A 27,707-nucleotide genomic window follows, 5' to 3' on the forward strand; every position below is an offset into this window, starting at 1 on the left:
TCAGATTTACACATTTACTCAAGTAAATAAACAGAATTAATAACGGGCTAAAAATCTGTGGAAAATCTGCGGAATTCTGCGCGCACAGATTCCGTGTGGGCCTACTGATAACCGGGAAGTTAACTCCTCTGTACTTGTTATCAACAAAATGTTACAATTCCACTTCTAGAGTGTGCTCATTTACAGGAACAATCACGGACGGGAGGGGCAAAGGCTCACTCTCCTGCAGGCTCTGTTATGTGTATGCGCAACTTTTTCTCTGCAGATTTGCTGTTCTGCCTAACAACTGATGATTGAACTGATCTGGATGGAGGATCTTTCTTACTGAAGCGCCCCTGATGATAAATACATTTTTTTTTTTTAAAAGACTGCCTGGGTTGCTGTTCTCTGACACCCGGAGCTCTGTAATGCTATATTCATCTAATTAATTTAATTGATAAAACTTTTTTTTAAAGCCTCTGACTGATGTTTTAACCTGGGAGGACTAGGAAAAGTCTAACAAAACTTTCTATTTAATTCGCAAAACATCAACACTGCAATGTGTTTTCTTTCTTAGATTTTTTTTGTCTTGTTTCTAGTCCAAATATCTAAAAGTTCTTAAATCAAGAAGCATTTTCTAGACAAGCGAAACATATTGTCTTGTTTTAAGAAATAATATGCCAAAATGAAGCGAGTTTTTCCTTAAATTAAGCTAAATAATCTGCCAATGGGGTAAGCAAAATAATCTTATCACAAATAGAAAAACAAGATTATTTTTGCTTACCCCATTGGCAGATTATTTTGCTTGATTTGAGGAAAAACTTACTTCATCTTGGCATATTATTTCTTAAAACAAGACAATATGTTTTGCTTGTCTAGAAAATGCTTCTTGATTTAAGAACTTTTAGATATTTGGACTAGAAACAAGACAAAAAAAATCTAACTAAGACAAGCATTTTTTGCAGTGAAATTTCATTGATCTGTCATGACCAGACTCTTAGAAAGATTTATTATGGTGGCAAATTGTGTGTAGAGACCCCCCTCATGATTGTGAAGCGCTTTGGGTATATGGCCATACACAATAAATGCGCTATATAAATACACATTACATTACATTACAAACATCCATAATTAATTTTCTTTTCAGCTTAGTCCCTTTATTAATCTGAGGTCAACTTATCCAGCATGTTTTACGCAGCGGATGCCCATCCAGCTGCAACCCATCACTGAAAAAAACACCCATATACTCTCATTCACACATATACACTACAGAAAATTTAGCTTATTCAATTCCCCTATAGCACGTATCATCAGGCTGGTGGAGGAAACCCACGTGAACACGGGGAGAACATGCAAACTCCACACAGAAATGACCCAGCCGAGGCTCGAACCAGCAACCTTCTTGCTGTGAGGCGAACGTCCTACCCACTGTGCCCACCGTGATGTCCTGTTATTTCCTCTGCTATTATTTTTTTTAAATGTATTGTCTTACATTTAAAAACTTAGATTTTTCTTGTATTTACTTATAGGGCAGGGGTGTCCTGGAGGGCCGGTGTCCTGCATAGTTTAGCTCCAACTTCTCTTAACACACCTGCCTGGAAGTTTCTAGTATAACTAAAAAGAGCTCGATTAGCTGGTTCAGGTGTGTTTAATTGGGGTTGGAACTAAAATATGCAGAACACCGGCCCTCCCGAGTTTGGACACCCCTGATAAGGAAAAGAGCAAACTTGTTATTTAGGAAGAAATTAAGTGCATTTTAACAATTTAGGTGCCTAACAAGCAATATTTTCCCAACACATAATCGAGCACGGTTGGCCTTTTGTCTACATTAGCGATTGTTTTGGCCTGTCAGCAGTATTTAAATTTGGCGCATGTTTGTTTATCCGTCGTGGCTCTCGCCGTGATGACGTCAGCGCTGACGCGTTCATTCAGCGTCGAGTCTTCAGAGCTGAGGTGAGTCGTTGACGCTTTTTCTCGTGTTTACACAACAATAAAACACACTTTACAGTTTATTAAAGCGACAATCTGCGACTAGTTTCTGCATTGAGTTCACCTCTATCTGTGTGTCTGCTGACCAAAACAATACAGCAGGCGGAGAGCAGCTCTGAGAGGACAATATGAGTGAATGTGTTTGGGGTTTTCTCTGTATTTGTAATATCGCAAATTATGACATGTGAAGGGAAATTGTGGGAATCTGCTGGCGTAGAAATATTAAGTTTGATGCAGAAAACATTAAATAAATAGTTTGTGGTGCTCTTTATAAAAGTTTATGTACATAGATGTGCTACGGCTAACAATTCTTTTTTTTATTCATGTAAGTACTTGTATAAAACCGTTATTTAATTATTTGTTTAATTTTAATAGTAATGAATTCATCCTGCAAACACCCTGTATAAACAGTATAAAATAAGCTGATCTGCAGCTTATCCTGAATGGCTGTTTAATGAGTAGTTTTAACAGTCATGTTAATTTATTTTGTTGGTGTCAGCTGACTTGATACATAATCACATTGTATTACCTAGAAAATATAACTATCATAATATATCATCAATTATTTCCTTAATCAGTGTAAATGACTTAGATTTCTCTGTTCTCCTGAAGCTCCATCAGTAAAAGACAAAGACAGAGTTTATTGAAGGACAGTGAGAAGATGAGTGATCCAGAACCCTGCAGAATTAAACAGGAAGAGACTGAAGAACTAATAGGTTTGTGTTTATTCATTACTCTTCAATAATGAGGCTGAACAACTGTTTACCTTTTATTTTACCTTAGGGTGCTTTCACACCTGTGAATCGATTCAGTTGTTCCGAAACAGAGATAGCAATTGTTACATTGTTGCTCTTTGCTCTTGGAGCAGTTCGCTTTCACACTGCAGAGTTTCTAATCGGACCAAGTCATATTGTTGAGTGTATATAACAGCCTTCCATTGCTGTTGTAGCCAGAAACGGGGGTGAGCACGTATTTCACTCGTGCAATCAGAGTCCATGCATGCTAAAGTTGATTTCAAGCAAAACGTCTTTATTTTGTAAAGGTGAATAAAACAAAGCCTCAATCTTTGTGCTTTCCCATACCTGACGCTCTTCCTCGCTTACTCAGACACCTTAGTTATGGCTGTTTCTCAATATGCGTTCTTCAGCGGTCTTGCGTCCTCGTGTTCTCGTGCAACGTCATCATCAGCTGCCTAAGTTCAGTTCCAATACTCAAGACCGCAAGTACGGAGGACGCGTGAAACTTCCCGGATGTGTTCTTGATATCGAGGACGCACCGATGCAGACTTGAGCACCGAACTCGCTCTGGAAGTCCCAGAAGTCATTGCGACTGGAGGTGGGAAGCGCTGCATTTTATCTAGATTTATTATTAAAGTTCAGAGATATCACTTATTTACCTCAGGAGTTTCCCTAAATGAAACGGTGAAAGTAAACATTACCTTGAACATCTTAATAAAGGAGTAAACACATTAAGGGTTGTTTGTTTACTGAAATTCGTATTAAAATCAGTTTTATTTATATTGTGCAGAGTATATTTATAATGTTTTAATGCAAAGTATATATTTTGAAAAGGGGGGAAACAAAAAATAGTTGTACGAGTGCTTTAATGTTTAAATAATTTCCATTTAAAACACGTGAAGGTCACATGACCATCAGGAAGAACGCAGCATCCCGTTTCTCAAAGGACGCATTCTCTGCCCTCGCGGTCTCCTGAGTTCGTTCTTCCGAGGACACCTGGCAAGACCGCTCTCCACAAGAACACAAGTCCGTTCTCTGCGTTTTTGGAGTTGAGAAACAGCCATAGTTTTCAGTTAGCGACACCTAGTGGACAACAGAAATCACTACAACACAAAAAGTGGCTCCTACAGTGTATAAAAGTCAAAGTGTGAACATTTTTGAGCCCTCACACATCTCAAAACACACAGATGCTCTTATTTGTGATAATTCAACTGCACATTTAATAACTTGCCTCTTATTTACTACATTTTCAGATGTGATTGTGAAGGAGGAGAGTGAAGAACTGAGTGACGATGAGGAGAAGCATCATGTCAAAAGTGAAAGTGAAACTCACACAAACACCGAACATAGTATTTCAGTGGAAGCAGCAGGCGTGAAAGGTTTCACCTGCACTCAGTGTGGAAAGAGTTACCGAGACAAACACATTCTCAGGCATCACATGATGATCCACACTGGAGAGAAACCTTACAAGTGTTCACACTGCGACAAGGGGTTCATTCGTTTAGGAAACCTGAAAACACACGAGAGGACCCACACTGGAGAGAAACCACACAAGTGTGATCACTGCGGCAAGACCTTTTTTATTTCTTCAGATCTGAAGAAACATCTTCGAGTTCACACAAACGAGAAGCCGTATTCATGCGCCGAGTGTGGGAAGAGTTTCACTCAGACGTCAAATTTAAAAGCACATCAGAGGATCCACACTGGCGTGAGGGAGTTTGTCTGCTCTGAGTGCGGGAAGAGTTTCATTACAGCTGCGCACTTGAAACTGCACCAGATGATCCACACCGGAGAGAGACCGTACAAGTGCTCGCACTGCGAGAGGAGATTCAGTATGTTGCAATCAGTGAAAATACATGAGCGGATTCACACTGGAGAGAGGCCGTTCGCATGTTCTCTGTGTGGGAAAGGTTTCACACAATCATCACACATTAATCAACACATGAAGATCCACACTGGAGAGAAAACGCACAGGTGCGAGCAGTGCGGCAAAACATATTTCAATGCTTCAAATCTGAAAAACCATCTCAGAGTGCATACAGAAGCCTGTTAATTTTACATGTTGTTTACACTTCAGTGAAATTTAACATTCCTTTGTTCACAAACACCAGATTTGACAGCTAAATGTGTGTATGTTAATGAAATAAAGTGCTCACTCTCAATTACAGATAGCAAAACACTTTCATGTAATTTAGATGAAGTAATTACATGTCCAGGAATGCCCAGATGAAAAAAAAATATAATTAAATGCAACTAAAATACACTTAAATACCCGCAAATACATTTTTAGTTTTGTTATTTTTGTGTGTTAAATAAAAGTTTGATGGTTTTACACTATAAATATACTAATTAAAAGTATGTTTATACTTTAGTAGAACTTTAGTACACTTGACAAAAGTATACTAAATACCAGAAATACTTAAATAAATTTTTAGTGTACTACAATAAAGTACACAACAGAAAAATATCCAAGAGAGTTTTATTAGTGTGTTTTTCAAGTGTGCTTTAAATGCTTTAAACATTAGTTGATTTTAGTACACTGTTTACATACTAATCCTAAGTTTAAAATAAGTTAATATATAAAAAAATCTATTAGTAATGTATTGTAGTAGAAGTACATTTTCCCAAAACACTTTTAATACAGTATTTAGCACACTTTTTTTTTTACAATTTGTATATTTTTTTAATATATTACTATTATACTTTAAATTAGTCATAAATATATTTAAATGTTTAAAAGTAGGGTTCAAGTGTATTTCTAGTTGTAACTAAATATATATTGTTTAAAATACAGATATAGTATGTTAAAAGCACATTTTAGTTCAATTTCATGGTGTCTCAAAATAGCACAGTTGAGTGCACTTAGATGGTGTTAAGTTTATCTTAACATATACTTAATACTATCTTTTAGTACATTAGGTACAAAATTAGTGTGCGAAAATAGAGCACTTTTAGTACAGTACTAAAAAAGTATAATTAGTGTACTTAAAATGTATTTTAGCACACTGCTTTCCCAGGTGAAAAAATATATAATTAAATGCAACTAAAATACACTTAAATACCCGCAAATACATTTTTTGTATTGTTATTTTTGTGTGTTAAATAAAAGTTTGATGGTTTTACACTATAAATATACTTATTAAAAGAATGTTTATACTTCAGTAGGACTTTAGTGCACTTAACAAAATTATACTAAATACCAGTAATACTTAAATAAATTTTTAGTGTACTACAATAAAGTACACTACAGAAAAAACATCCAAAAGAGTTTTATTAGTGTGTTTTTCAAGTGTGCTTTAAACATTAGTTGATTTTAGTACACTGTTTACATACTAATCCTAAGTTTAAAATAAGTTAATATATAAAAAAATCTATTAGTAATGTATTGTAGTAGAAGTACATTTCCCAAAAGTTGTACTTAAGTACACTTAATGTGAATGCACTATTATCACTAACACTTAAATGCATTTTGAGTGTGGTAATTTTAAGTTTATATTAAATTGACTTTATTAAAAATCTATTAGTAATGTATTGTAGTAGAAGTACATTTGAACACTTTTAATACAGTATTTAGCACACTTTTTTTTATTACTATTATACTTTAAATTAGTCATAAATATATTTAAATGTTTAAAAGTAGGGTTCAAGTGTATTTCTAGTTGTAACTAAATATATATTGTTTAAAATACAGATTTAGTATGTTAAAAGCACATTTTAGTTCAATTTCATGGTGTCTCAAAATAGCACAGTTGAGTGCACTTAGATGGTATTAAGTTTATCTTAACATATACTTAATACTATCTTTTAGTACATTAGGTACAAAATTAGTGTGCGAAAATAGAGCACTTTTAGTACAGTACTAAAAAAGTATAATTAGTGTACTTAAAATGTATTTTAGCACACTGCTTTCCCAGGTGAAAAAATATAATTAAATGCAACTAAAATACACTTAAATACCCGCAAATACATTTTTAGTATTGTTGTTTTTGTGTGTTAAATAAAAGTTTGATGGTTTTACACTATAAATATACTAATTAAAAGTATGTTTATACTTCAGTAGGACTTTAGTACACTTGACAAAAGTATACTAAATAACAGTAATACTTAAATAAATTTTTAGTGTACTACAATAAAGTACACTACAGAAAAAACATCCAAAAGAGTTTTATTAGTGCGTTTTTCAAGTGTGCTTTAAACATTAGTTGATTTTAGTACACTGTTTACATACTAATCCTAAGTTTAAAATAAGTTAATATATAAAAAGTCTATTAGTAATGTATTGTAGTAGAAGTACATTTTCTCAAAAGTTGTACCTTAGTACACTTAATGTGAATGCACTATTATCACTAACACTTAAATGGATTTTGAGTGTGACAATTTTAAGTTTACATTTAATTTACTTTATTAAAAATCTATTAGTAATGTATTGTAGTAGAAGTACATTTTCCCAAAACACTTTTAATACAGTATTCAGCACACTTTTTTTTTTTTACAATTTGTATATTCTTTTAATATATTACTATTATACTTTAAATTAGTCATATATTTAAATGTTTAAAAGTAGGGTTCAAGTGTATTTCTAGTTGTAACTAAATATATATTGTTTAAAATACAGATATAGTATGTTAAAAGCACATTTTAGTTCAATTTCATGGTGTCTCAAAATAACACAGTTGAGTGCACTTAGATGGTATTAAGTTTATCTTAACATATACTTAATACTATCTTTTAGTACATTAAGTACAAAATTAGTGTGCGAAAATAGAGAACTTTTAGTACAATACTGAAAAAGTATAATTAGTGTACTTAAAATGTATTTTAGCACACTGCTTTGACATTTTGTATATTCTTTTAATATATTACTATTATGCTTTAAGCTATTCTTAAATATATTTAAATGTTTAAAATTAGGGTTCAAGTGTATTTCTAGTTGTAACTAAATATATTTATATTTAAAATACAAATTTAGTATGTTAAAAGCACATTTTAGTTCAATTTCAGGGTGTCTCAAAATAGCACAGTTGAGTACACTTAGATGGTATTAAGCTTATCTTAACATATACTTAGTACTATCTTTTAGTACATTAGGTAAAAAAATAGTGTGCGAAAATAGAGCACTTTTAGTACAGTACTAAAAAGTGTACTAAGTATACTTAAATAAAGTGCATTTTAGTGCACTTTTTTTTTTACCTGTGTGCAGTGGAGTGTATCATGTTGTATTTCCTTGATACAATTCATGTAATTTCGCAAAACATCAAAATACAGAGCTGGTTTTCCTTGTATAGTGTTTAATTTCCAAATTAATATTCATTACCTGCTGTTGATTCAGTTTGATTCATCTTCATTCCTATAGCGCTTTTTTCAATGTAGATTGTGTAAACTAAAACCGCCGGTTTTCAGAGTTGAAGTTCAGTTCAGTTCAGTTCAGTGTGGTTTAATTTGCACTGCTGAGAGTTCAAACAATGAAGGGTAAATCCATCGATGCGCAGCTCCACAAGTCCCAACCAAACAAGCCAGTGGCGACAGTGGAGGAACAAACTTTACCAATTGACCAAAGTGAAGGAAATAAACCTTGAGAGAAACCAGGCTCAGTTGGGCACGACCATTTCTCCTCTGGCCAAACTTCTTGTGCAGAGATGCAGTCTAGGCACTGGAGGCTGGAGATGCTGGACGTCCATCGTGGAGAAGCTGCAGGTTTGATTTTGTATATTTGTTATTAGTTTTTTGTGTGCCTGTTCAGGATTGAGAAGATTTTCACTTTCAGTGATACATACTAGTGGTATGGTAGGGTTCGGTTTGGTAAGCTCTTATGGCTGTTTCCACTGTCAAAAAGCAGACTAAACCGTACCGTACCACTTTTCCGGCAGAATAAAATTTTACGTGGAGAATAATTTTATGTAAGAGACCAACATATTAAAGCCTCCTTATAAAAACTAGATACTTTTAAGGGAATTTTAGAGATGTCAAAATTACAGTGCAACAAAAAATGTAAACCTCCAACTGAGGTAAAAATATAATTTGGAATAAAATTCCAACATGACGTTCGGTTGTTTAAAATCGTCGTTAACCACTTAATTTTAAATAAATTATTAAGTGTGGGGAAAACCCACTAAATCAAATCCTCCCATGGCCCGATCAGCTAGCGTAAGGCTTTTTTTTAATTAGATGAGTTTTACATTTCTAAACAAAGTAGGTTTTGTTGATCCTCTGTTGCTACCGCCTCGCAGTGATGACGTCAGCGCTGACGCGTTCATTCAGCGTCGAGTCTTCAGAGCTGAGGTAAGTCGTTGACGCTTTTTCTCGTGTTTACACAACAATAAAACACACTTTACAGTTTATTAAAGCGACAATCTGCGACTAGTTTCTGCATTGAGTTCACCTCTATCTGTGTGTCTGCTGACCAAAACAATACAGCAGGCAGAGAGGAGCTCTGAGAATAACATATGAGCTCAGTGTTTGGGTTTATCTGTGCGTCTTTCCACGTGTCTGTTTTACTAATATTCCAAAGTATGATTTGTCCTGAATAATAAGAATCTACTCCGCCAGGTATATACGTAGAAAGTTTATATTTACGTAGAAAATCTTAAATTAGTTTGTGGAGCTCTTTCTTTTCTACAGGTTTTGTGGTTCTCCAGTTTCTACATAGATGTGCAGCTGCTAATCTAATGACTAATTTGTTATGAATACTTGTTTTGTGTGATGTTGTTATAAATGTAAAATATATGTTTTATTAATTACGACAGTGATGAGTTCATACTGCAAAAACTTTAATGAGTGTTTATAGTCTGAGGCTCAATTATATTATCAGACCTGCTGAAATCCCCTTTATTTTATGTCAACAGCCCCTGTTTTTACCTCATTCAATATATGAGCAATTCCGTGCAAATGTCAACCTTGCATTGAAATTTTTTTTTTTAACCGAGTTACACAAAAAACCCAGAAACAGATTCTGTAAGCAAGTATTTTACAGTACTTTAAAGGGTCACGAAACACCAAAACACATGTTTTGAGCTGTTGACAGTGGTATATGTGTCCCACACTGCTAAAAACACCATTAGGACACCTATATTTCACTAAAAAGTGTAAATTGGTTGTTTTTGCGTTATTTCAAGCAAATTCGTTCTTCCTGTTTGAAATGAATTTTTGAAGCTGCGTCACGGTCATGACATAATGGCGTGTATTCCAGCGTGCAGACTGGACGTCTGTGCCAGAGTGAGTCTTATTACGTCTTACAGTGTGATGCATTAATGCATGAGTAAAGCTTGGTTCAAACTAATCAGCGCGCTCTATTGTGCAACTTCATTAATATTCATTACTGTCACAGTGTTTAGACGACACTCACACCACGTTGTGTTGGCAAAACAAGCGTGAAGTGTTGCTTTTATAGTTTGCTGCAGTTAAGTTTCGTTTTCATTTTCTCTCTGTGAGAGCGCAGACTCACGCGTGGATTAACAGTGTACGCGACGCTCGACAACAATAACTTACGTGTCTAAAGAGGATTATTGTTTACCTGAGAGCTGTTCTCATCTGCAAACGCTGAGATCCGGATTCGCTTGTAGTCTCCTCTTAATAAAGACGCGGCTCTAGTTGCTGGTGATTGTCCTGTCTCTACAGATTTGGTAAGTGAGCGACCAGTGCTCTTTGTTTATTCAGTTTGTTCGTATTGAACTAAGTTAACTATTGCACCGAGTGTAAACATGTTAGCACCACAACCAAACTTTAACCTCGTGTAGGATTTTCACCGCATTTAGTGACCGGAATAACACACGCGGCTTTCTGACACTACCTGTCGTGTGCATCTAAGTTTCCAGGAAAAGCGGAGGTTTTTTTTCTCTGATTCGCCGTGCGGTATTAAACATTGCATGAAAAATACACGCTTAGAGCAGCTCCTCGAATCAAATATCTCGTTTGTCGCGAGGGACATGAATGAATTCCCTGAATGAAAGAGCCAAACTGCAGTTAAAGTCCACCATTTAATAATTTGGCAAATAATTCGACTACAGATGTCCATGTAGGTTAAACACCATCACTTTCTACTGTGTGTGTGTATTTTGACTCTGAAACTCGCGCGTGCCCAAATAGACACTCCCACACCCTCCCACTTTTCTTCCTCTGACACTCCCCCCTAAACAGAGCTGGACACGCCCACTTTTCTGACTTTTTCCAAAGTAGAGGTGTGAAAACACCCTGCTGAAACGAGGAGGTTTCATGGCCCTTTAAAAATACTCATAACTGTTTCTGTCAGTGTTTCAAACTATTCTTTTTAATTTGCCAAAATAACACAAGTGGCAATTTTACAGCTGTCACATTCATAACCTAAAAGTGTCACATCCATAACGGCACTTTTTCCTCATAAATGTGAAAATATTCAATAAAATAAAACCAATATTTTTTGTTCTATAGAGAGACAACTCTTGTCCTTTTGATTAGCATTGTTTCTTTTGGGTTGTGCAGTTTAATTCACCGAAATTCTACAAAGTATTCTGTATACTGTAATCTTGGAGACTTTTTTGTCACATCCATAAGGCATGTTTATTTTTCTCATTTAAAATATAAAACATGTTTACGGATTGATATTTTTCTGCTCCCAGAACTCTGCGGTTAGTTATTTTGGAAAATATAAACAAAAGTTTCAATATAATGTTACCATATGCTTTCTATGCGAATTTATGTTTTGAGTTTTTACTGCAAATGTCGCATCCATAACGCTGGAATTGCTCATATAGTTTTTTTTTTTTCGGATTACCAAATTAAATTATTTTTATATTTATCTGCTGATTTTAAGAAAAAAAACATAATAAACAATTATACAAGTACTATATTATACAAATGCATACAATACATTGTATCATATACAAGTTATAACCTCATAATGTGATTTACTTCATAAATCAGTGTAAATTAATCTTTGTTTATTCTTCTGAAGCTCCATCAGTGAAAGACAAAGAGTTTATTGAAGGACAGTGAAAAGATGAGTGATCCAGAACCCTGCAGAATTAAACAGGAAGAGACTGAAGAACTAATAGGTTTGTGTTTATTCATCACTCTTCAATAATCAGGCTGAACAACAGTGATGTTGTTAATCTTCAAGCATTTCGTCAGGACAATACTACTTTATAGTAACGATTATTGTTCAGAATATGGGACCTGCCTAAATTAACTTTACAGCGCAAACACATTTAAAATCAAATAACTTGAGAAAATAATTGTAAATTGACCCTAGTCTTTACTGTATAATAAATTAGCCTGTGATAAAACTACATATGATATAAATTCTTATACACAAATAGAAAGGCTAGAATGAACTGCACTTTATGCACTTTGAGATTTAAACCTGAGATGTTTTCATTCTCTTTGTGCTGCATTAAAAGTCATTTTAAAAACTCGAAATAGAGGCTCTTTAAACTCGGGGATAAGCCATCGACTGTTAAAGATATGGACGTAGTATCTGTGACGTCACCCATGGGTTTCTAAACACTGCAAAAGAGGCTACAAGTAGGCGGGGCCAACCGTCGCCGTTTTGTTCACGCATCATCGCACCCACGGCGGGATGCCAAACAAGGGCAAAGAGGCGGAGAGTGAGCGGAGCTACAGACACCTGCTGGCATTTTGCTTTGACCTGGCTTAGTCAGACTCTACTTTGGCTTAACACTTCATTACCTGCGATTCGTTTGTGTTCTGACCACATGTGCTTGGCTGCAGGGCCGGAGTGGGACTCTTTTTCAGCCCTGGAGTTTCAAGCCTTAGACCGGCCCACCTCAGTTCACGACTGACTATATTAAAATAAGGTCATTACAATTCAGTTTCTAATTACACTATCACGTCTTTTTTTTTTTGAAAAAACAGCTGCTTTAGAACTTAAAATGTTCAAAAACCCTAACAGTATTATATGTCTTAACAATAAAACTATAATAAAAAAACATACTCAGACAAGAATCAAACCCGGGTCGGCAGCGTCGTAATTTAACGTGCTAACCACTGGACCACAACAGTTGTATATGAAGGACTGACTCATCTGAGTAATATCATCATTAACCTGAAGGCTGGTTATATATAAAAAGAGCAGAGCTGCGGTAAAATAATGAATAAGAAGACTGTAGTCAAGTAAGTGAATAAATTAATTTAAAAAGTGTGACTGCTGAGAGCAACAGATTCTGGAGCTAGGGACACCGGCCCTCGCAGCCAAAAAACAGACCGGCCCACCGGGAATTCTCCCGGTCCTCCTGATTAGCCAATCCGGGCCTGCTTGGCTGTACACTATATCAATAAAATGTTTAGACTTTTAAAAACACTGCTGTAACACATTGAGCCGCTAAACATTGTTCTTATGACGTTTTTCTACAGGAGGAAAAAGTGAATTACTTCCAAACACTTCATATATAGTCTGTGTTAGTAAATGCAAGACTATTGGTGAAGTCCAGCAAAACACTGTACGACAACAGTTCAGATGACTTTTCTAGAGCCTACAGCTAATCAATCTGACAGATTCTGGAGTGCATTAAAGTTTTAAACACTATTAAAAACGATAAATAATCTTTAATAAGACCAATGCATTTTTAGAGATGGTATATAAGTATATAACTTCACTCATCTGGGAAATGGAGGCCACGTGAATGGTTTGTGAGCACAATTAAGCGCACACAGCATCCCATATCATCTGATAATTGTAGGAAATTATTCCAAAAAGCAACTGACTGTGTAAAGCCACATAAAACAACACAAAAAATGTGATGTACATGCCGAGTTCAGCAGCTAATCAGCCGGAATCAACTGATGTGAAGTGACAACGACCAGCGAGACCTAGCTGTCACTCAAGTGGCCACGCCCTTAATTATGCAGACTTAATATAACTTAATATAAAGGAAACGGATGAGTTATAAAAAAATTCACCCCCCTCACAGTTGTCATGAACGGTAATATTAGCTGTATTAACCAACATTGTTCTACCAGGCTGTAAACACCCTATTCTCTGTTGTAGAGTTGGCTATTCTAGCTGTGGGCTCAATTGAAATTTGCTCCGTATGGAGCCAGGACTAGCGGAATTTCGATGAATTGCAGTTTCAGTTACTTCCGTATTGGCTTCCCGAGGGAGAGTGGGAGGTTGCCGCTTGGGAAAAGCGAATAATTATCGAAAACATCAAGCCAACGGCAAGCGCATCCAGTCTTTGCAGAGTCACCTTTTGAAAATGACATCTGTCGACACCAAGAGAAGACGTACAGAAAGGCTGATTAATACTTCCGCGTCAAACGCACGCATATGCTACGACGTTGACGCATAGCCCTTTGCCGTGGCCGTCGGCGTCGCTGATGTGCACGTCTCAAAAAATGTAACTACACGTCACAACGATGCGTAGCGCAAGCTCTGTGATTGGTCGGCTTGGTAGCGCTGACGAGTCTGGGCGGGACTGAGAGCCTTGCGAATGGCGCGAGCCTAATGGAGCGATTGTTTACAAGTGTGGAGTCCCGTGAAGGAGCTCCGGATGGAAAGTTTTGTTTTGTGTTTACCTCATAGTTAAAGTTGTTGCACGTCCGCCGGTTCCTGCCTCAAAATGAGCGAGTTTGAGCCACTTGTACATCCAGGAAGTGTTCAGGAAAACAAAACAGCAGCGAAGAAACTCGACACAGAGACACATTAACACCTCACTGCCCACTAGCGTTTCGGAAGTGTTAATGCAGACCAACAGAGACAGCGCGCAGAAGTATAAATGCACAGCTACACGCGTTGCATGCGCCTTGGGTTACGCCGGTCACTTGACGCAGAAGTAAAATCCAGGCTGAAAGCTCTCCCCTTTCGCAAATTTAGTTAAATCATGTTGACCAAATGAAATAAAATGTGTTTTGCTTGTAACGAGACGTTAAGTGGAAACTATTTAAATGTTTCACGCGTATATAAATCTCCAAATCATATTTTTGAGTGTAGAAAAGCAATTTGAGCCCTCACACATCTCAAAACACACAAGTGCTCTTATTCAGGATAATTCAACTGCACATTTATTGAATAACTCGGCTCTTAAAATGTGACTTATTAATTTTCAGATGTGATTGTGAAGGAGGAGAGTGAAGAACTGAGTGAAGATGAGGAGAAACATCATGTCAAGAGTGAAAACGAAACTTACTCAAATACTGAACACAGTGTTTCAGTGGAAAGAACAGACGTGAAAGGTTTCCCCTGCACTCAGTGTGGAAAGACTTACAGTCAGAAATCCGATCTCAAGCGTCACTTGCTGATCCACACTGGAGAGAAACCTTACAAGTGTTCACACTGCGACAAGAGATTCAGTCGTTCAAGATATCTAAAAATACATACGCTGATCCACACTGGAGAGAAAACACACAAGTGTGATCAATGCGGCAAGGCATTTTTTATTTCAGCAGATCTGAAGAAACATCTTAGAATTCATACAAAGGAGAAGCCTTATTCCTGCGCTCAGTGTGGGAAGAGTTTTGCTCAGACGTCAAATTTAAAAGCACATCAGAGGAGCCATGCTGGCGTGAGGGATTTTGTCTGCTCTGAGTGTGGAAAGAGTTTTATTACAGCTAAAAACTTGAAAATCCACATGAGGATTCACACTGGAGAGAGACCGTACAACTGTTCACACTGCGAGAAGAGATTCAGTATGTTACAAACACTGAAAAAACACGAGAGGCTTCACACTGGAGAGAAACCATACGTGTGTTCATACTGCAACAGGAGGTTCAATCAAGCTAGTTCCCTTAAATCTCACGAAACAACTCACACTGGAGAGAGACCGTTCATATGTACTCTGTGTGGGAAAGGTTTCACACAATCCTCACACATTAATCAACACATGAAGACTCACGCTGGAGAGAAAAACACAAGTGTGAGCAGTGCGGCAAAACTTCAGTGCTTCAAATCTGAAGAAGCATCTTAGAGTTCATACAAAGAAGCGTTTTAATGTTCACGATGTTTAGACATCAGTGGAATTTACGTCGTCCTGATCAACAGATTTGTATGTTAATCAAGTAAAGTACACACCCTCGATCACAATTAGCATAATCCAAACATGTCAATTACAGCTACGCAATCGCATGTCCAGCAGTGCAGTGGAATATATATCATTTTGTCTCCTGACATGATTGATTTAAGTGAAGAATGCACATAAATAGCCAGATTCCCTTACCGTACACCCCATACACATGGGGCGCCAGCATCAACGCTTTCCATTGGCTGTTTCTCAATATGCAATCTTCGGGTTTTCGTGTAACGTGATCATCAACTGCCAAAAGTTCAGTTCCAATACTTGAGAACAGAGGACGCGTGAAACTTCCCGGGTGTGATCTTGATACCGAGGATGCACCGATGCAGACTTGAGCACCGAACTCGCTTTAGAAGTCCCAGAAGTCATTGTGACTGGATGTGGGAAACACAGAATTTTATATAGATGTTCAGTAAGGGTGTCGATCGAAATTTATGCTCAATTTCGATTATCAAATCAAAAAATAGAATAGTCGATGCTGCTACGCCCCCATGTCATGTCAGTTTGGCTTGCCAAATGGAAAAAAACAGGCTTGTTGAAGTGCTTTTTAAACTGCAGACGCAGGAGACCCGTCGACAGAGCTTAAACCCTCTCCTCTTTCAATGAAGTCGCCGGTGTGTAAGCATTTTGGATTTCCAGTGAGTTATGTTAACAACGTTCGTGTTGTCGACAAAAAAACACAGTTTGCAAGCTCTGCTATGTACTTATTAGGGTTCGTCCGATAGTCAACTCTGGCTTTGCTATCCTCCGCCCTGTTGTGCACCTTTTTTTTTACCGACGCCATTATAACGACACAGATCACTGCCTATTCATGAGTCCTGCAGAAAAAGTGATTGACAGGTGGTAATTATGTGTGTATCTTGCCTTTATTCATTTACTGTATGATTTGTTTATGGGTAAAACAAAGACCATGCAGGTCAGGGAGTTTAATGGGTAGGCTACAAATATTTAATTCTTTATTAATTAATTAATTATTCATAATCGAAAATCGAATCGAACCGTGACTTTAGAATCGAAAATGTAATCGAATCGAGGATTTGGAGGATCGTGACATCCTTAATGTTCAGAGATATCACTTATTTACCTCAGGAGTTTCCCTAAATGAAACGGTGAAAGTAAACATCCACAGTAAAAATTTGAATAAACACAATAATTTCTTAATTTATTTGCCGAAATTTGTATTAAAATCGGTTTTATTTGTATTGTGCAACGTATATTTATGTTTTTATGCATAGTATATTTTGTGAAAAAGTGGAAAAAAACAATAAACCGTTGTATGAACGCTGTAATGTTTAAATCGTTTACCATTTAAAATGCGTGATTGTCATGTGACCATCAGGAAGAACGCACATCTCATAGGATTCTCGTGTTCTCTGTCCTCATGGTCTCCAGAGTTCGTTCTTCTGAGGTGACTCGGCCAGATCGGTCTTCACAAGAACACATGTCCGTTCTCTGCGTTCTTGGAATTGAGAAACAGCCACTCACATTGAATGGGTGACTTAAAAAGTTGCAGAACTGAATTGTGGAAGTTCTTAACACTGAAGTTCTTAACGCCGGGGCTTCGTTAACGCTTGACAGAGGGCATGTCTGAAGTTGGGGCTGACGCGATCGTCAAAGCAGCGTCAGCCAATAAAATTAGTCAGCAATCGGCTACCATCTGAGCTTGTGTGTTTGCATACAGCGATCTGACCCACCCCTCACTGACAAAGGTACATAATTTGTCCCAAAATGAGCTTATTTCTCCTATTTTGACTGCTATGCCAACATAAATAGTGAAACTAACCCTTTGAAAAAAGCTTTAAGACTAAGCAGAGTTGGCTGTGGCTTCGGTGTGACTTCAGCTAATTGGCCTATGCTAACAATTATTTTCCACCTGTCCAACATCGAGCTGCGCAAGAAAACACACAATCCGACATTAGAGAAGTCATCTTTGGCCACTCTATTGCTTTTAAATAGAGAAAACATTTTTCAAGAAACAAATATTCTAAATCTTGTATTTTTTATTGGAATTCTGACAAATTTGAGGTGAATTGAACGTGCTGCCCAGTTTGTTATCTGCCTAATAAATGACAATAGGCTTCAGTTTTTGATTGAAAACTTCAACAGATTCATGTTTTTTTTTAATGATATATGATGTAGTTGATTTGTATTTTAAAAACTCTTTTCTAAATCTTTAGGAAATATTTGGTACATCAAAAAGTATGATTATGATGACCATCTGACAAGCTAATTCAGCTACAAAACAGTGTTTAAAATGTCAGTAAAATGCAGTATTCAAATCTCATAATTAAATCAAAAGTGAGGCAAATAACTGCAAAAAGGTTAATTTGATTTGAGAAAAAATAACCACCCCTTTCACCAGGCTGGCTATGACCCTGCATCTGTTATTAACCCTTTGATGCACAAGCTATAAAATAGATATAGAAAATAAAATTAGACGGATCACTTTAGACCCATGTAGTGCATCAAAGCAATCTAAAATTTTCAGCATGGACATATTGTTCAAGCTGTTATTTTAAAATACTGTTCTTCAATTTTGTTAAAAGCATTTGTTTCCTGATTGTAGTCAGGAAAAGATAATTTTAGATTTATTAAATCTGTTTAAATTGCCTAATAAACAGTGTTGTGTTCTTGACTTCATGTGTTGTCTCAATTTATATTGCACGTCAAATACCACAGTTGCCCAATGAACAGTATTTCGCCCCATTTTTTGTTGTTGTTGATCTGCCGTTGCTTCCGCCTCGCCGTGATGACGTCAGCGCTGACGCGTTCATTCAGCGTCGAGTCTTCAGAGCTGAGGTGAGTCGTTGACGCTTTTTCTCGTGTTTACACAACAATAAAACACACTTTACAGTTTATTAAAGCGACAATCTGCGACTAGTTTCTGCATTGAGTTCACCTCTATCTGTGTGTCTGCTGACCAAAACAATACAGCAGGCAGAGAGGAGCTTTAAGGACAATATCTTGAGTGTTTCTTTGTCTTTTCTCGTTTGTTTTAATAATATTTCAAAGTATGATTTGTCTTGAATAATGGGAATCTACCACGACACACACACACATATATACATATATATATATATATATATATATATATATATATATGTATGTGTGCGTGTGTGTGTGTGTGGAAAATGTTAATCTGTTTGTGGTGCTCTTTATTTTCTAAAGGTTTTGTGGTTCTCCAGCTTCTACATAGATGTGTGACTGCTAATCAGATGACTTTAATTGTTATGAATACTCAAACACACAGTAGGGTTCAACGCTAAAGATTTTTCCTACTGGCCCGATTGGACCAGTGGTTCAGATTTTTGCCCTGCCAAAATTTTCACTGGCTCCACCAAAAAAAAAAACAAGTTAATTGCTATTTCTTTGCCACATATATTAAATAATGTGTCACAACATATTGTCTGTGAATTTAAATCTTTGAAAGATGTTAAAATATCTAGCAGTAAAATATAGGGTATGGAAAATGTGCAGGTGTTTTATTGCAAAACAAAAGGTGGCTGACTTAAAAGTGACGGCAAACTAAGAAAAACATCACTTCATTTTTTTCATTGTTTTGTACCTATGTTAATGTTTCCACAATGTTAGAAGCAGATGTCTTCTTTTAGCCTTATAATTTGATGTTGTGGTTATGATGCCAACAAGGCAGCACTGCCCCAATCGGGCCAGTTACGCTTCTGTCTAGTGTCCCGAGCATCTCTCACGCTGGCCCCGGGCCATCGGGCAGTGCTTATTGTTGAGCCCTGCTCAGTATAAAATGAGCTGATCTGCTGTTGATCCTGAATAACTTAAATAAGTGTTTATAGTCTGAGGCTCAATAATGTTATCAGACCTGCTGAAATCCTCTTGTTAACAGCTCTTGTTTTTACCTCATTATTCATATTGATTTCTTCAGATTATCACATTAAGTTAATTTGATTGATGTCTGCTGATTTTGAACAAATCACATATTGTATCATATAAAAAGATAAAACATCTTAATATGATTTATTTCCTCAATCACTGTAAGTAATCAGATTTCTCTGTTTATTCCTCGAAGCTCCATCAGTGAAAGACAGAGTTTATTGAAGGACAGTGAGAAGATGAGTGATCCAGAACCCTGCAGAATTAAACAGGAAGAGACTGAAGAACTAATAGGTTTGTGTTCATTCATTACTCTTCAATAATGAGGCTGAACAGCAGGGATGTTGTAAATCTTCAAGCATTTCATCAGTTTTAGTCCTTCTTTATATTGCATTTTATTTTATATTTACAATTATTGCTTAGAATATGGGACCTGCCTAAATTAACTTTACAGCTCAAGCTCATTTTCTTTTAAATCAGTTGACATTAAAATTTTGTTTGCCACATTTTGTTTACAATAAACAAGTCAAGTGACATATTGATATATATATATATATATATATATATATATATATATATATATATATATATATATCAATATGTCACTTGACTTGTTTATCGTAAACAAAATGTGGCAAATATATATACATATGTATATATATATATATATATATATATATATATATATACATATATATATATATATATATATATATATATATATATATATACATATATACATATATATATATATATATATATATGTATATATATAAACATATATATATATATATATATATATATATATGTATATATATATATATATATATAAACATAGTACACAGCAAATAATAGTATAGTACTAATATATATAGTATAATAATAATTAATTAAAAATAAATAAAATAAAATAGTACCAGCTCTCTCTTTCTCTCTCATTACCATTAGGTTAATAAATATAAGTAAATAATATTAATATTATAAATAAATAATATTAATGTATGTATCTGTGCATTGTGTATGTAAAGTATGTATGTGTATGCAGCGTGTATATGCAATATGGTTGTGTGTGTGTGTGTGTGTGTGTGTATATTTACATGTAATGTTTTTTTTTTAATAAACATATAGAAAAATTACATTACCATTTTAAATAATAAGTGGTATCTCTCAGTATCGTTAAAAGTGTGACAAAAAGTATCGGTATCGTATCGAATTTAAAAATTGTGTTATTGCCCATCCCTACTCTAGATACTGACTGATTTTGTAAAGTAGGTTTTTAGTTAAGTGTATAATATCGTTGAGTGTGTTTGACTTCCTTTACATTTCAGCCAAACACACCAATGCTCCTATTCATGATCACTTGACTGCATGATTAAAGGATTCCAGCATGGCATATGCTGTCATAACTAGCCTCTTAAAAAGTAACTCATTTACTTAATTTTCAGAAGTGATGGTGAAGGAGGAGAGTGAAGAACTGAGTGGAGATGAGGAGAAACATCATGTCAAGAGTGAAGAAGAAACTCAATCAGAGACTGAACACAGTATTTCAGTGGATAGAGCAGCTGTTAAAGGTTTGACCTGCACTCAGTGTGGAAAGAGTTTCAGGCAGAAATTCAGCCTCAAGCATCACATGATGATCCACACTGGAGAGAAGCCGTTCACTTGTACTCAGTGTGGTAAGAGTTTCACGCGCTCATTATACCTTAATCAACACATGCTGACTCACACCGGAGAGAGACCACACAACTGTGATCAGTGCGGCAAGACTTTTCTGTGGTTTTCAAATCTGAAGGATCATCTCAGAGTTCACACGAAAGAAAAGCCTTATTTATGTTCTGTGTGCGGGAAGAGCTTTACACGGCAGTCGATTTTAACAGAACATAAGAAGATCCACACTGGAGTGAAAGAGTTTGTCTGCTTTAAGTGTAAGAAGACTTTCATTAGAGTTGCAGACTTGAGAAAACACATGATGATCCACACTGAAGAGAAACCGTACAAGTGTTCACACTGCAACAAGAGATTCAGCCAGGTACAAATGCTGGAAATACATGAGAGGACTCACACTGGAGAGAAACCCTTCACATGTGATCAGTGTGGGAAGAGTTTCACGCAATCATCATACCTCCATAAACACATGATGAACCACACCGGAGAGAAACCGCACAAGTGTGGACACTGCAGCAAAACATTTTTCAGGCCTTCAGAGCTGACCATCCATCTCAGAGTTCATACAAACGAGACGCCTTATCCGTGTTCTGTGTGTGGAAAGAGTTTTACACGACAGTCAATTTTAACGCAACACCAGAAGATCCACGCTGGCGTGAGAGAGCATGTGTGCTTTGAGTGCAAGAAGACTTTTATTAGAGCTTCAGACTTGAAGAAACACCAGAGGGTTCACACTGGAGAGAAACCGTTCACGTGTTCTTTGTGTGGGAAGAGCTTCACAAAATCATCATACCTTAATCGACACATGGAGTACCACACTGGAGAAAACACACAGATGTGATCAATGCGGCAAAACATTTTTGATTTCTTTAGAGCTGAAGACACATCTTAGGCCGCGTTTACACTGTGCTGTTCAAGTGACTCCATTCAGATTGTTTTCTCCCATGTGGCACAGATCGTATATGGCTCATGTGCGTGTAAGCAGGAACAAATGACATGGATTCTGATTTACTCGAATCAGATTCAGGCCTTGTTCATATGTGGAAATTTATCCGATATGAATCGGATCTGTGCCCTCGTGTCTGCAGTAAGCAGGTAGATCTGATTTTCACCTGTCAATGCGATTCGCACGTCATTAAAAACCACAGCGAATTTCAGAACGGACTCCAGCAGAGTCCCAAACCTTAAATCTCACACACACGAGGACTTAAACAGCTTTTACATTGCCATATAGCACAGGTATAAGCATGTTAATGAGAGCGAGAGAGCGCAATGTCCGTCATGTAACCAAGATAAACTAATATAAAACTAGTGCATAGCTTGGACATTACATTAAGATGCCTAAAGGGTTAAAAAAAAGCCTGTATATCAAAAGAAAATGGACAAATGAGAACCTTTCTGTCACAAACTATAGTAAAACAGCTGCGAACAGATTACGTACTGGAACAAAGAAAAGAGCACTCTTTAATTATCAGCTGTTAGTCAGCGCCCGCTCTCTTTTTTTCCTGGTCATGTTGTGGAAATCTCTTCTGGTTATTTAGATATTTTTCAGGAAACGAACAAAGTCTACAAAAGAAGTCTGAAGTCGTTCTGAGTTACTCAGGTTGAAGCGTTTATTGTCACAAGCGCAGTTTGCAACAACAGGAGTGATCCGATCAAATGTCCCACTGAGCAGCCCCTTTCATGCAGTTCTTATACATACTGTCTTCCTCCCTTAGGGTTAACAACACATCATATCTCACCAATATCTACAGTTTGATCATTAGTCTCAATTTCTGTGTCCCCTGCTCCCCAGACCAGGCTGACGTATCCCCTGAGTTTAGTTTTTAATTGTTATTTAGCCCAAGGATAACCTTACCATGTCGACTATAGATAAGTCCCTTGTGTCTTATGGATAATAGCCCCTCTATAGTCTTTCTCTATGACCTTTTGGGATGATACGAGTGCTCTGGTGTGGGTGCCCCCTTGAAGACAGCAGGGAATGTAATGACCTAATAGCTATCTCCCTCAGGCGTATTGTATCTCATGGCCACTTTTCTTAATAGAAGCGGATATTATGAGGTAGTAGAAGTGTTACGTAGCGGATGCACCTCGCTACGCACATAAGTTTAAGGATGACCGCTATAAAAAGTGGTCACCCAGAGTCCCCGTTCCTGTTCCCCCAAGCACACACACACAGGCCAAGTTGTCAATAAGGGATATCAGATTTATTAATCAAAAAGATCAAAATCAGAATCAGGGAACAAAAAGGCCAAAACAACAAACAAAACAAGGTACGCTACCTAATATTAAACCTCTTACCTATACCAAAAATAAAATTCCATAAATAAAGCGTACAATTCTAACCTCCATAACTAACCACAAAACAGGAGAAAACTGGACAAAAGAAAAACGGCCTTCCCGTTGATCATTCAGCATTAAGGTAAATATTAGCCACAGCTAACACATGATACCGTCCTAGTACCGTATTTAACAGAGTATCTCACCAGATGACTTTGAAACAGGGTTGGAGAAAGGCATTAAACAATCAGCCACCGCTAATGCAGGTTACCGTCCTATTACCGTATTTAACAGAGTATCTCACCGGATTACTTTGAACAAAAGGTTTCAGACAGATCACTGCCGCACAGAGAACTCAGAGCGAGCTGCTCAGACACACACAAAAGCGAGGGGAAACAGGAAGAGAACTCGATGAGGAGCGTCAACGGCGTGCCTTCATAGCTGGCGCTGCCCCTCTCACAGCTGCACCTGATCTCCGCTCATGTGGAGAGAGAGAAAGAGATAGATAATGGAGGAAACACACAGGAACAATACACACTTGCATTGTCACAATTAATGTTACTCAATATGTAAAAATCACTTACATAGATAGTACTGAGATATGCATCTGAACGATTACACTTCCAATATAATAAAGCTATCAGTAAGACAGATTAGTCTGAGCAGCATCAGTAAGACAAATATAGTCTGTGCAGCACCATATGACATTGGAGCATCATATAACACTCATTCAGTCACAAACACATATTGTTACACTTATATTGGTATATATATATTGTTATACATATAAAATTATTAGATATATTGTCAAATTTCACAACAGTCATTGCGCCTTTGCCGTGTAAATGCAGCCTTAGAGTTCATACAAAGGAGAAGCCATATTCTTGTTCTTCAAAGGGAATTTAAAGGGACTTTCATGCCTTAATATAATGTAAATGATGCCTTTTTGTGAAATATTTAGAATAAAACACAACATTTTAATGTTATTTTTAAAAAATACTCTGCACCGTGGGTGCCGTCTTTATTTTCGATGACGTAATTTGGGATCTCCGACTCTGGTGCTACATATGCTTCTAGTGTATAAACAGCACTAATGCGGATTTTGTGCAGCTATTGCTTGTAATTTTCAGTCAAATAGATGTTGGCTGCGTCTGAAACCGCCTACTACTCAGTAGGTACTGCATTTGAATGTAAACGCACCACTCGGCCGTTAAAATGTACGTTCTATACAGTATGAATGTGAAAAGTATGAATGGAATTCGGACGTACTACGTCCGCCATTTTGACATAGTCATGTGACGTACCTGCGTCATTTTCGTCGCTTTACTCCCATTTATGAATTCATTCGCGGGGCATCATGGGATAGCGCAGCATGCATGAGATGCGCACTTCAGAATTTCGCCGGAAGTAGTAAGTCATCCGAGTACTTTTCGCATACTGATTTTCGAATTCTATGAATTCGGACATACTGCTGGGCTCTCATACTGATTTTAACGTACTGTATAGTATGGACATATGCGGTTTCAGACGCAGCCGTTGTTTTTAGTTAAATTTTTTTATTCTCCCTACAAGGAGTAACGTTATAACATTAAATGCTTTCGGATATCAAGTGAACTCTATATCGAGAAACGAAATGGTAGAGTACAAACATCATCCAACATCCATCTTCACTGCTGCATCGATCATAACTGAAGAAAGCTGGACACTTCTTGACTGGGTTTTTTTTTCTGTCACATGCAGTTTTTTATATTAAACACTCAAACTGCAAAGAGGGGGGTGGGGAAGCGCGCATACTCAAGAGCGTTGTTGTCGCGCGCCTACTGAAGGGGGGGAGGGGGGAAGTGTCACGGGGGCACTTTTGATCATTTTAGAAGGGCACTTAATATCCAAGACTAAAAAGGGCGATTTCAATGTGATTAAGACAATACCATGATTAAGAGTCGACCATGTAAACGGCGATTTTTGATGAATTTAATAAGATTAAGGTAATAATCAAACTGAAGAGAAATCGAATTAAGACGTGTGGAGTAGGCCGACTTAAGTCGCATTATTGAAGTGCAGCACAGACACGTAAAACACCTTAATCGAATTATTACTGTCATGTTGGACTTTTCGCCGCGTTTTGCGACAGGACAGTCCGCACACACACACACACGGCTGTTTGACAGTCTTTGCACCTACCGAGTCAGTGCAGACCACAGACACCTGCCTCGTGAAATGCGAAGGTTTTTTCTTCCATTCAGCATGAACTTTCATTAAAACAACACTCTTCCAGCAGTTCATAGTTGCATCCAATATCTCCGTGGTCACGGGGGGCATGCCCGAATGAAAGTGAAAGTGCCAAACCACAGTTTAAGTCAGCAAATTAATAATGAAACACTCAAAATTACATGAAACTTCGGAGGAAATGTGGATAGCGCGATGACATTAATCTAAGTATGTGCTATAACATGTAAAACGCGATCATAAGAGTAACACTCCAAAAGCAACCAATGTAAACACCTTAGTCTTATTATTGACTTAATTAGATTAAAGTAAATCATTTGATTACTGATGTCCATGTAAACATAGTCTGTCTCCTTATCTGATTCCTATTAAACGCCTACAGGGAATTCTGAAGAGACATCAAGTTGAGCATCTCTTTGATATATTTAATACTCATTTTTGCATCACCCTAATTTGAGTAAAACTTAAACAAATTGTAATTTCAGTTATTTTGTTAGCCTTACTTTCATAAGTTAAACAGATATATTAAACTTAGTTTTGTCAACATTTTGAAAATGGTTTTCTATTCATTGAGATATTATTTAAAATGTTGCTTTTCAATGGGGTGTATGAGTATAAAATAATTTAACTCATCTTTAACTCAATATTTTATTTCATTCTGTCTAATGGTAGTTATCTGTACTGTTGTTCGATTGGAGTTTTTATCTCACAAGGGCCGCCGACTGACACTAGCGGCATCTAGTGGCTGTTTCCCAAATAGCAACAGAGAGTCGCCTCTTGGTGATTCTATGCTCTTTGCCCTTACAGATCATGCTGAAATTGACCAATCACCAGCTCTCTCTGCGAATGAGCTGAAATTGCACTCCTGTGACTGACGAACACTTTTGCACGATCAAAAGTTCATTCACTTCCCCCGTTTTCATGTCTTGGACTGGGAATTGAACTTGAAACCTTTCCACTCCATTTCAATCCAACTCCCTAACCATTAGTCCACAACTGCCCCTTTAAGGAAAAGTGTTTACCCTCTATTAAAACTTAACTCTGGTTTCAAGAGTTCACACTTAGCTGATGATTGATGGCATGCTGTCCTGGGAGAGAGCCTTGAGCTTATGAGATCCTCGAGCCCTGGGCTCCCTTCAGTTTGCAGGGCGAGAGAGGAGTTTGAGCTCAGGTAGATCTCGGTTAACTCTCCCCGGCTAGTTGAATGACGGATATATGCGACTGAGGAGAGGTGTACTTGCCTAAGATCTTGACTGTGGTATCAATTTTGTGTGTTCAATTTACTTAGGTTGCGTGTTTTTGGACTGTGTGAGGAAACCGGAAACCCACGGAAGCATGGGGAGAACGAGCACACTCCGCACAGAAATGTCATCTGGTTTAGTAGGGTCTTTAACCAGAGGCATTCTTGCCGTGAGGCAACAGTGCTAATCACTGGGCCACTGTGTCTCCCATCTGAAAACAATCCAAAGCACACCAGCAAATCCACTTTTGAATAGCTGAATATAACTTAACTGAAGACTTTGGAGTGGCCTAGTCAAAGTCCTGACCTAAATCCAATTAAGATGATGTGGCATGACCCTAAAATGGCAGTTCATGTTGAAAAACCATCCAATGTGGCTGAGTTACAACAATTCTGCAAAGATGAGTGGGCCATAATCCCTCCACAGTGCTGTAACAGACTCATTGTAAGTTATTGAAAACACTTGATTTCAGTTGTTGCTGCTCAGCCTGGCCCAACCAGTTTGTAGGTTTAGGGGGCAAACACATTTTTCACACAGGGCTATGTAGCTTTGGATTATGTGTGCAGGATTTATCATTATTTTCTATCATATTGTGTATGTTATATTATATCAGGATCATGGAGTGTGTTTTTAGGTGATGTTTTTCAGGGCTATGTTGTTGTCGGTTATGTTTTCCTTTAATAATAAAACATATACAGTGCTCAGCATATACAAGTACACCCCTCACAAATGTCTCATTTAAAGTC

The 27,707-nt window shown here is 37.0% G+C and overlaps 1 protein-coding gene, 1 long non-coding RNA gene and 1 other non-coding gene across 4 annotated transcripts; 2 read left to right on the forward strand and 1 right to left on the reverse strand.

Moving 5' to 3' along the window:
* Positions 1-1,876: 1,876 nt before the first annotated feature.
* Positions 1,877-15,783, forward strand: zgc:173480. Its single transcript, XR_002456418.3, has 4 exons — positions 1,877-1,932; positions 2,581-2,684; positions 3,959-4,749; positions 15,113-15,783. It is a non-coding gene; the product is annotated as a zgc:173480 (transcript).
* On the reverse strand, positions 3,899-8,939 carry LOC141380126 (uncharacterized). Its single transcript, XR_012397611.1, has 3 exons — positions 8,480-8,939; positions 8,020-8,393; positions 3,899-4,602 (listed from the first exon to the last, which is right to left on the reverse strand). It is a non-coding gene; the product is annotated as an uncharacterized lncRNA (long non-coding RNA).
* Positions 15,784-18,446: 2,663 nt separating the features above from the next.
* Positions 18,447-27,675, forward strand: LOC101887027 (uncharacterized). Of its 2 annotated transcripts, XR_012397595.1 has the most exons (4): positions 18,447-18,502; positions 19,746-19,843; positions 20,995-22,106; positions 24,352-27,675. XR_012397595.1 is itself a non-coding variant. In XM_005170370.6 (3 exons), the coding sequence occupies exons 1-3, from the start codon at positions 18,453-18,455 to the stop codon at positions 22,053-22,055; spliced, it is 1,209 nt and encodes a 402-aa protein (XP_005170427.3). In that variant the 5' UTR covers positions 18,447-18,452; the 3' UTR covers positions 22,056-23,532. The 2 variants fall into 2 exon arrangements, 1 of the variants encoding a protein (XP_005170427.3); XM_005170370.6 differs by lacking the exon at positions 24,352-27,675 and having other exon boundaries at positions 20,995-23,532.
* Positions 27,676-27,707: the final 32 nt, after the last annotated feature.

This window comes from Danio rerio, chromosome 22 (genome assembly GCF_049306965.1).
Source record: "Danio rerio strain Tuebingen ecotype United States chromosome 22, GRCz12tu, whole genome shotgun sequence".
Lineage (NCBI taxonomy): Eukaryota > Metazoa > Chordata > Actinopteri > Cypriniformes > Danionidae > Danio > Danio rerio.

Bases quoted from the DNA above. Each gene is read 5' to 3' on its own strand.
- LOC101887027 (XM_005170370.6), top strand. From the start codon at position 18,453: ATGACGTCAGCGCTGACGCGTTCATTCAGCGTCGAGTCTTCAGAGCTG. The intron at 18,503-19,745 runs GTGAGTCGTTGA...TATTCCTCGAAG, and splicing joins GTCGAGTCTTCAGAGCTGAG to CTCCATCAGTGAAAGACAGA. The intron at 19,844-20,994 runs GTTTGTGTTCAT...CTTAATTTTCAG, and splicing joins AGAGACTGAAGAACTAATAG to AAGTGATGGTGAAGGAGGAG.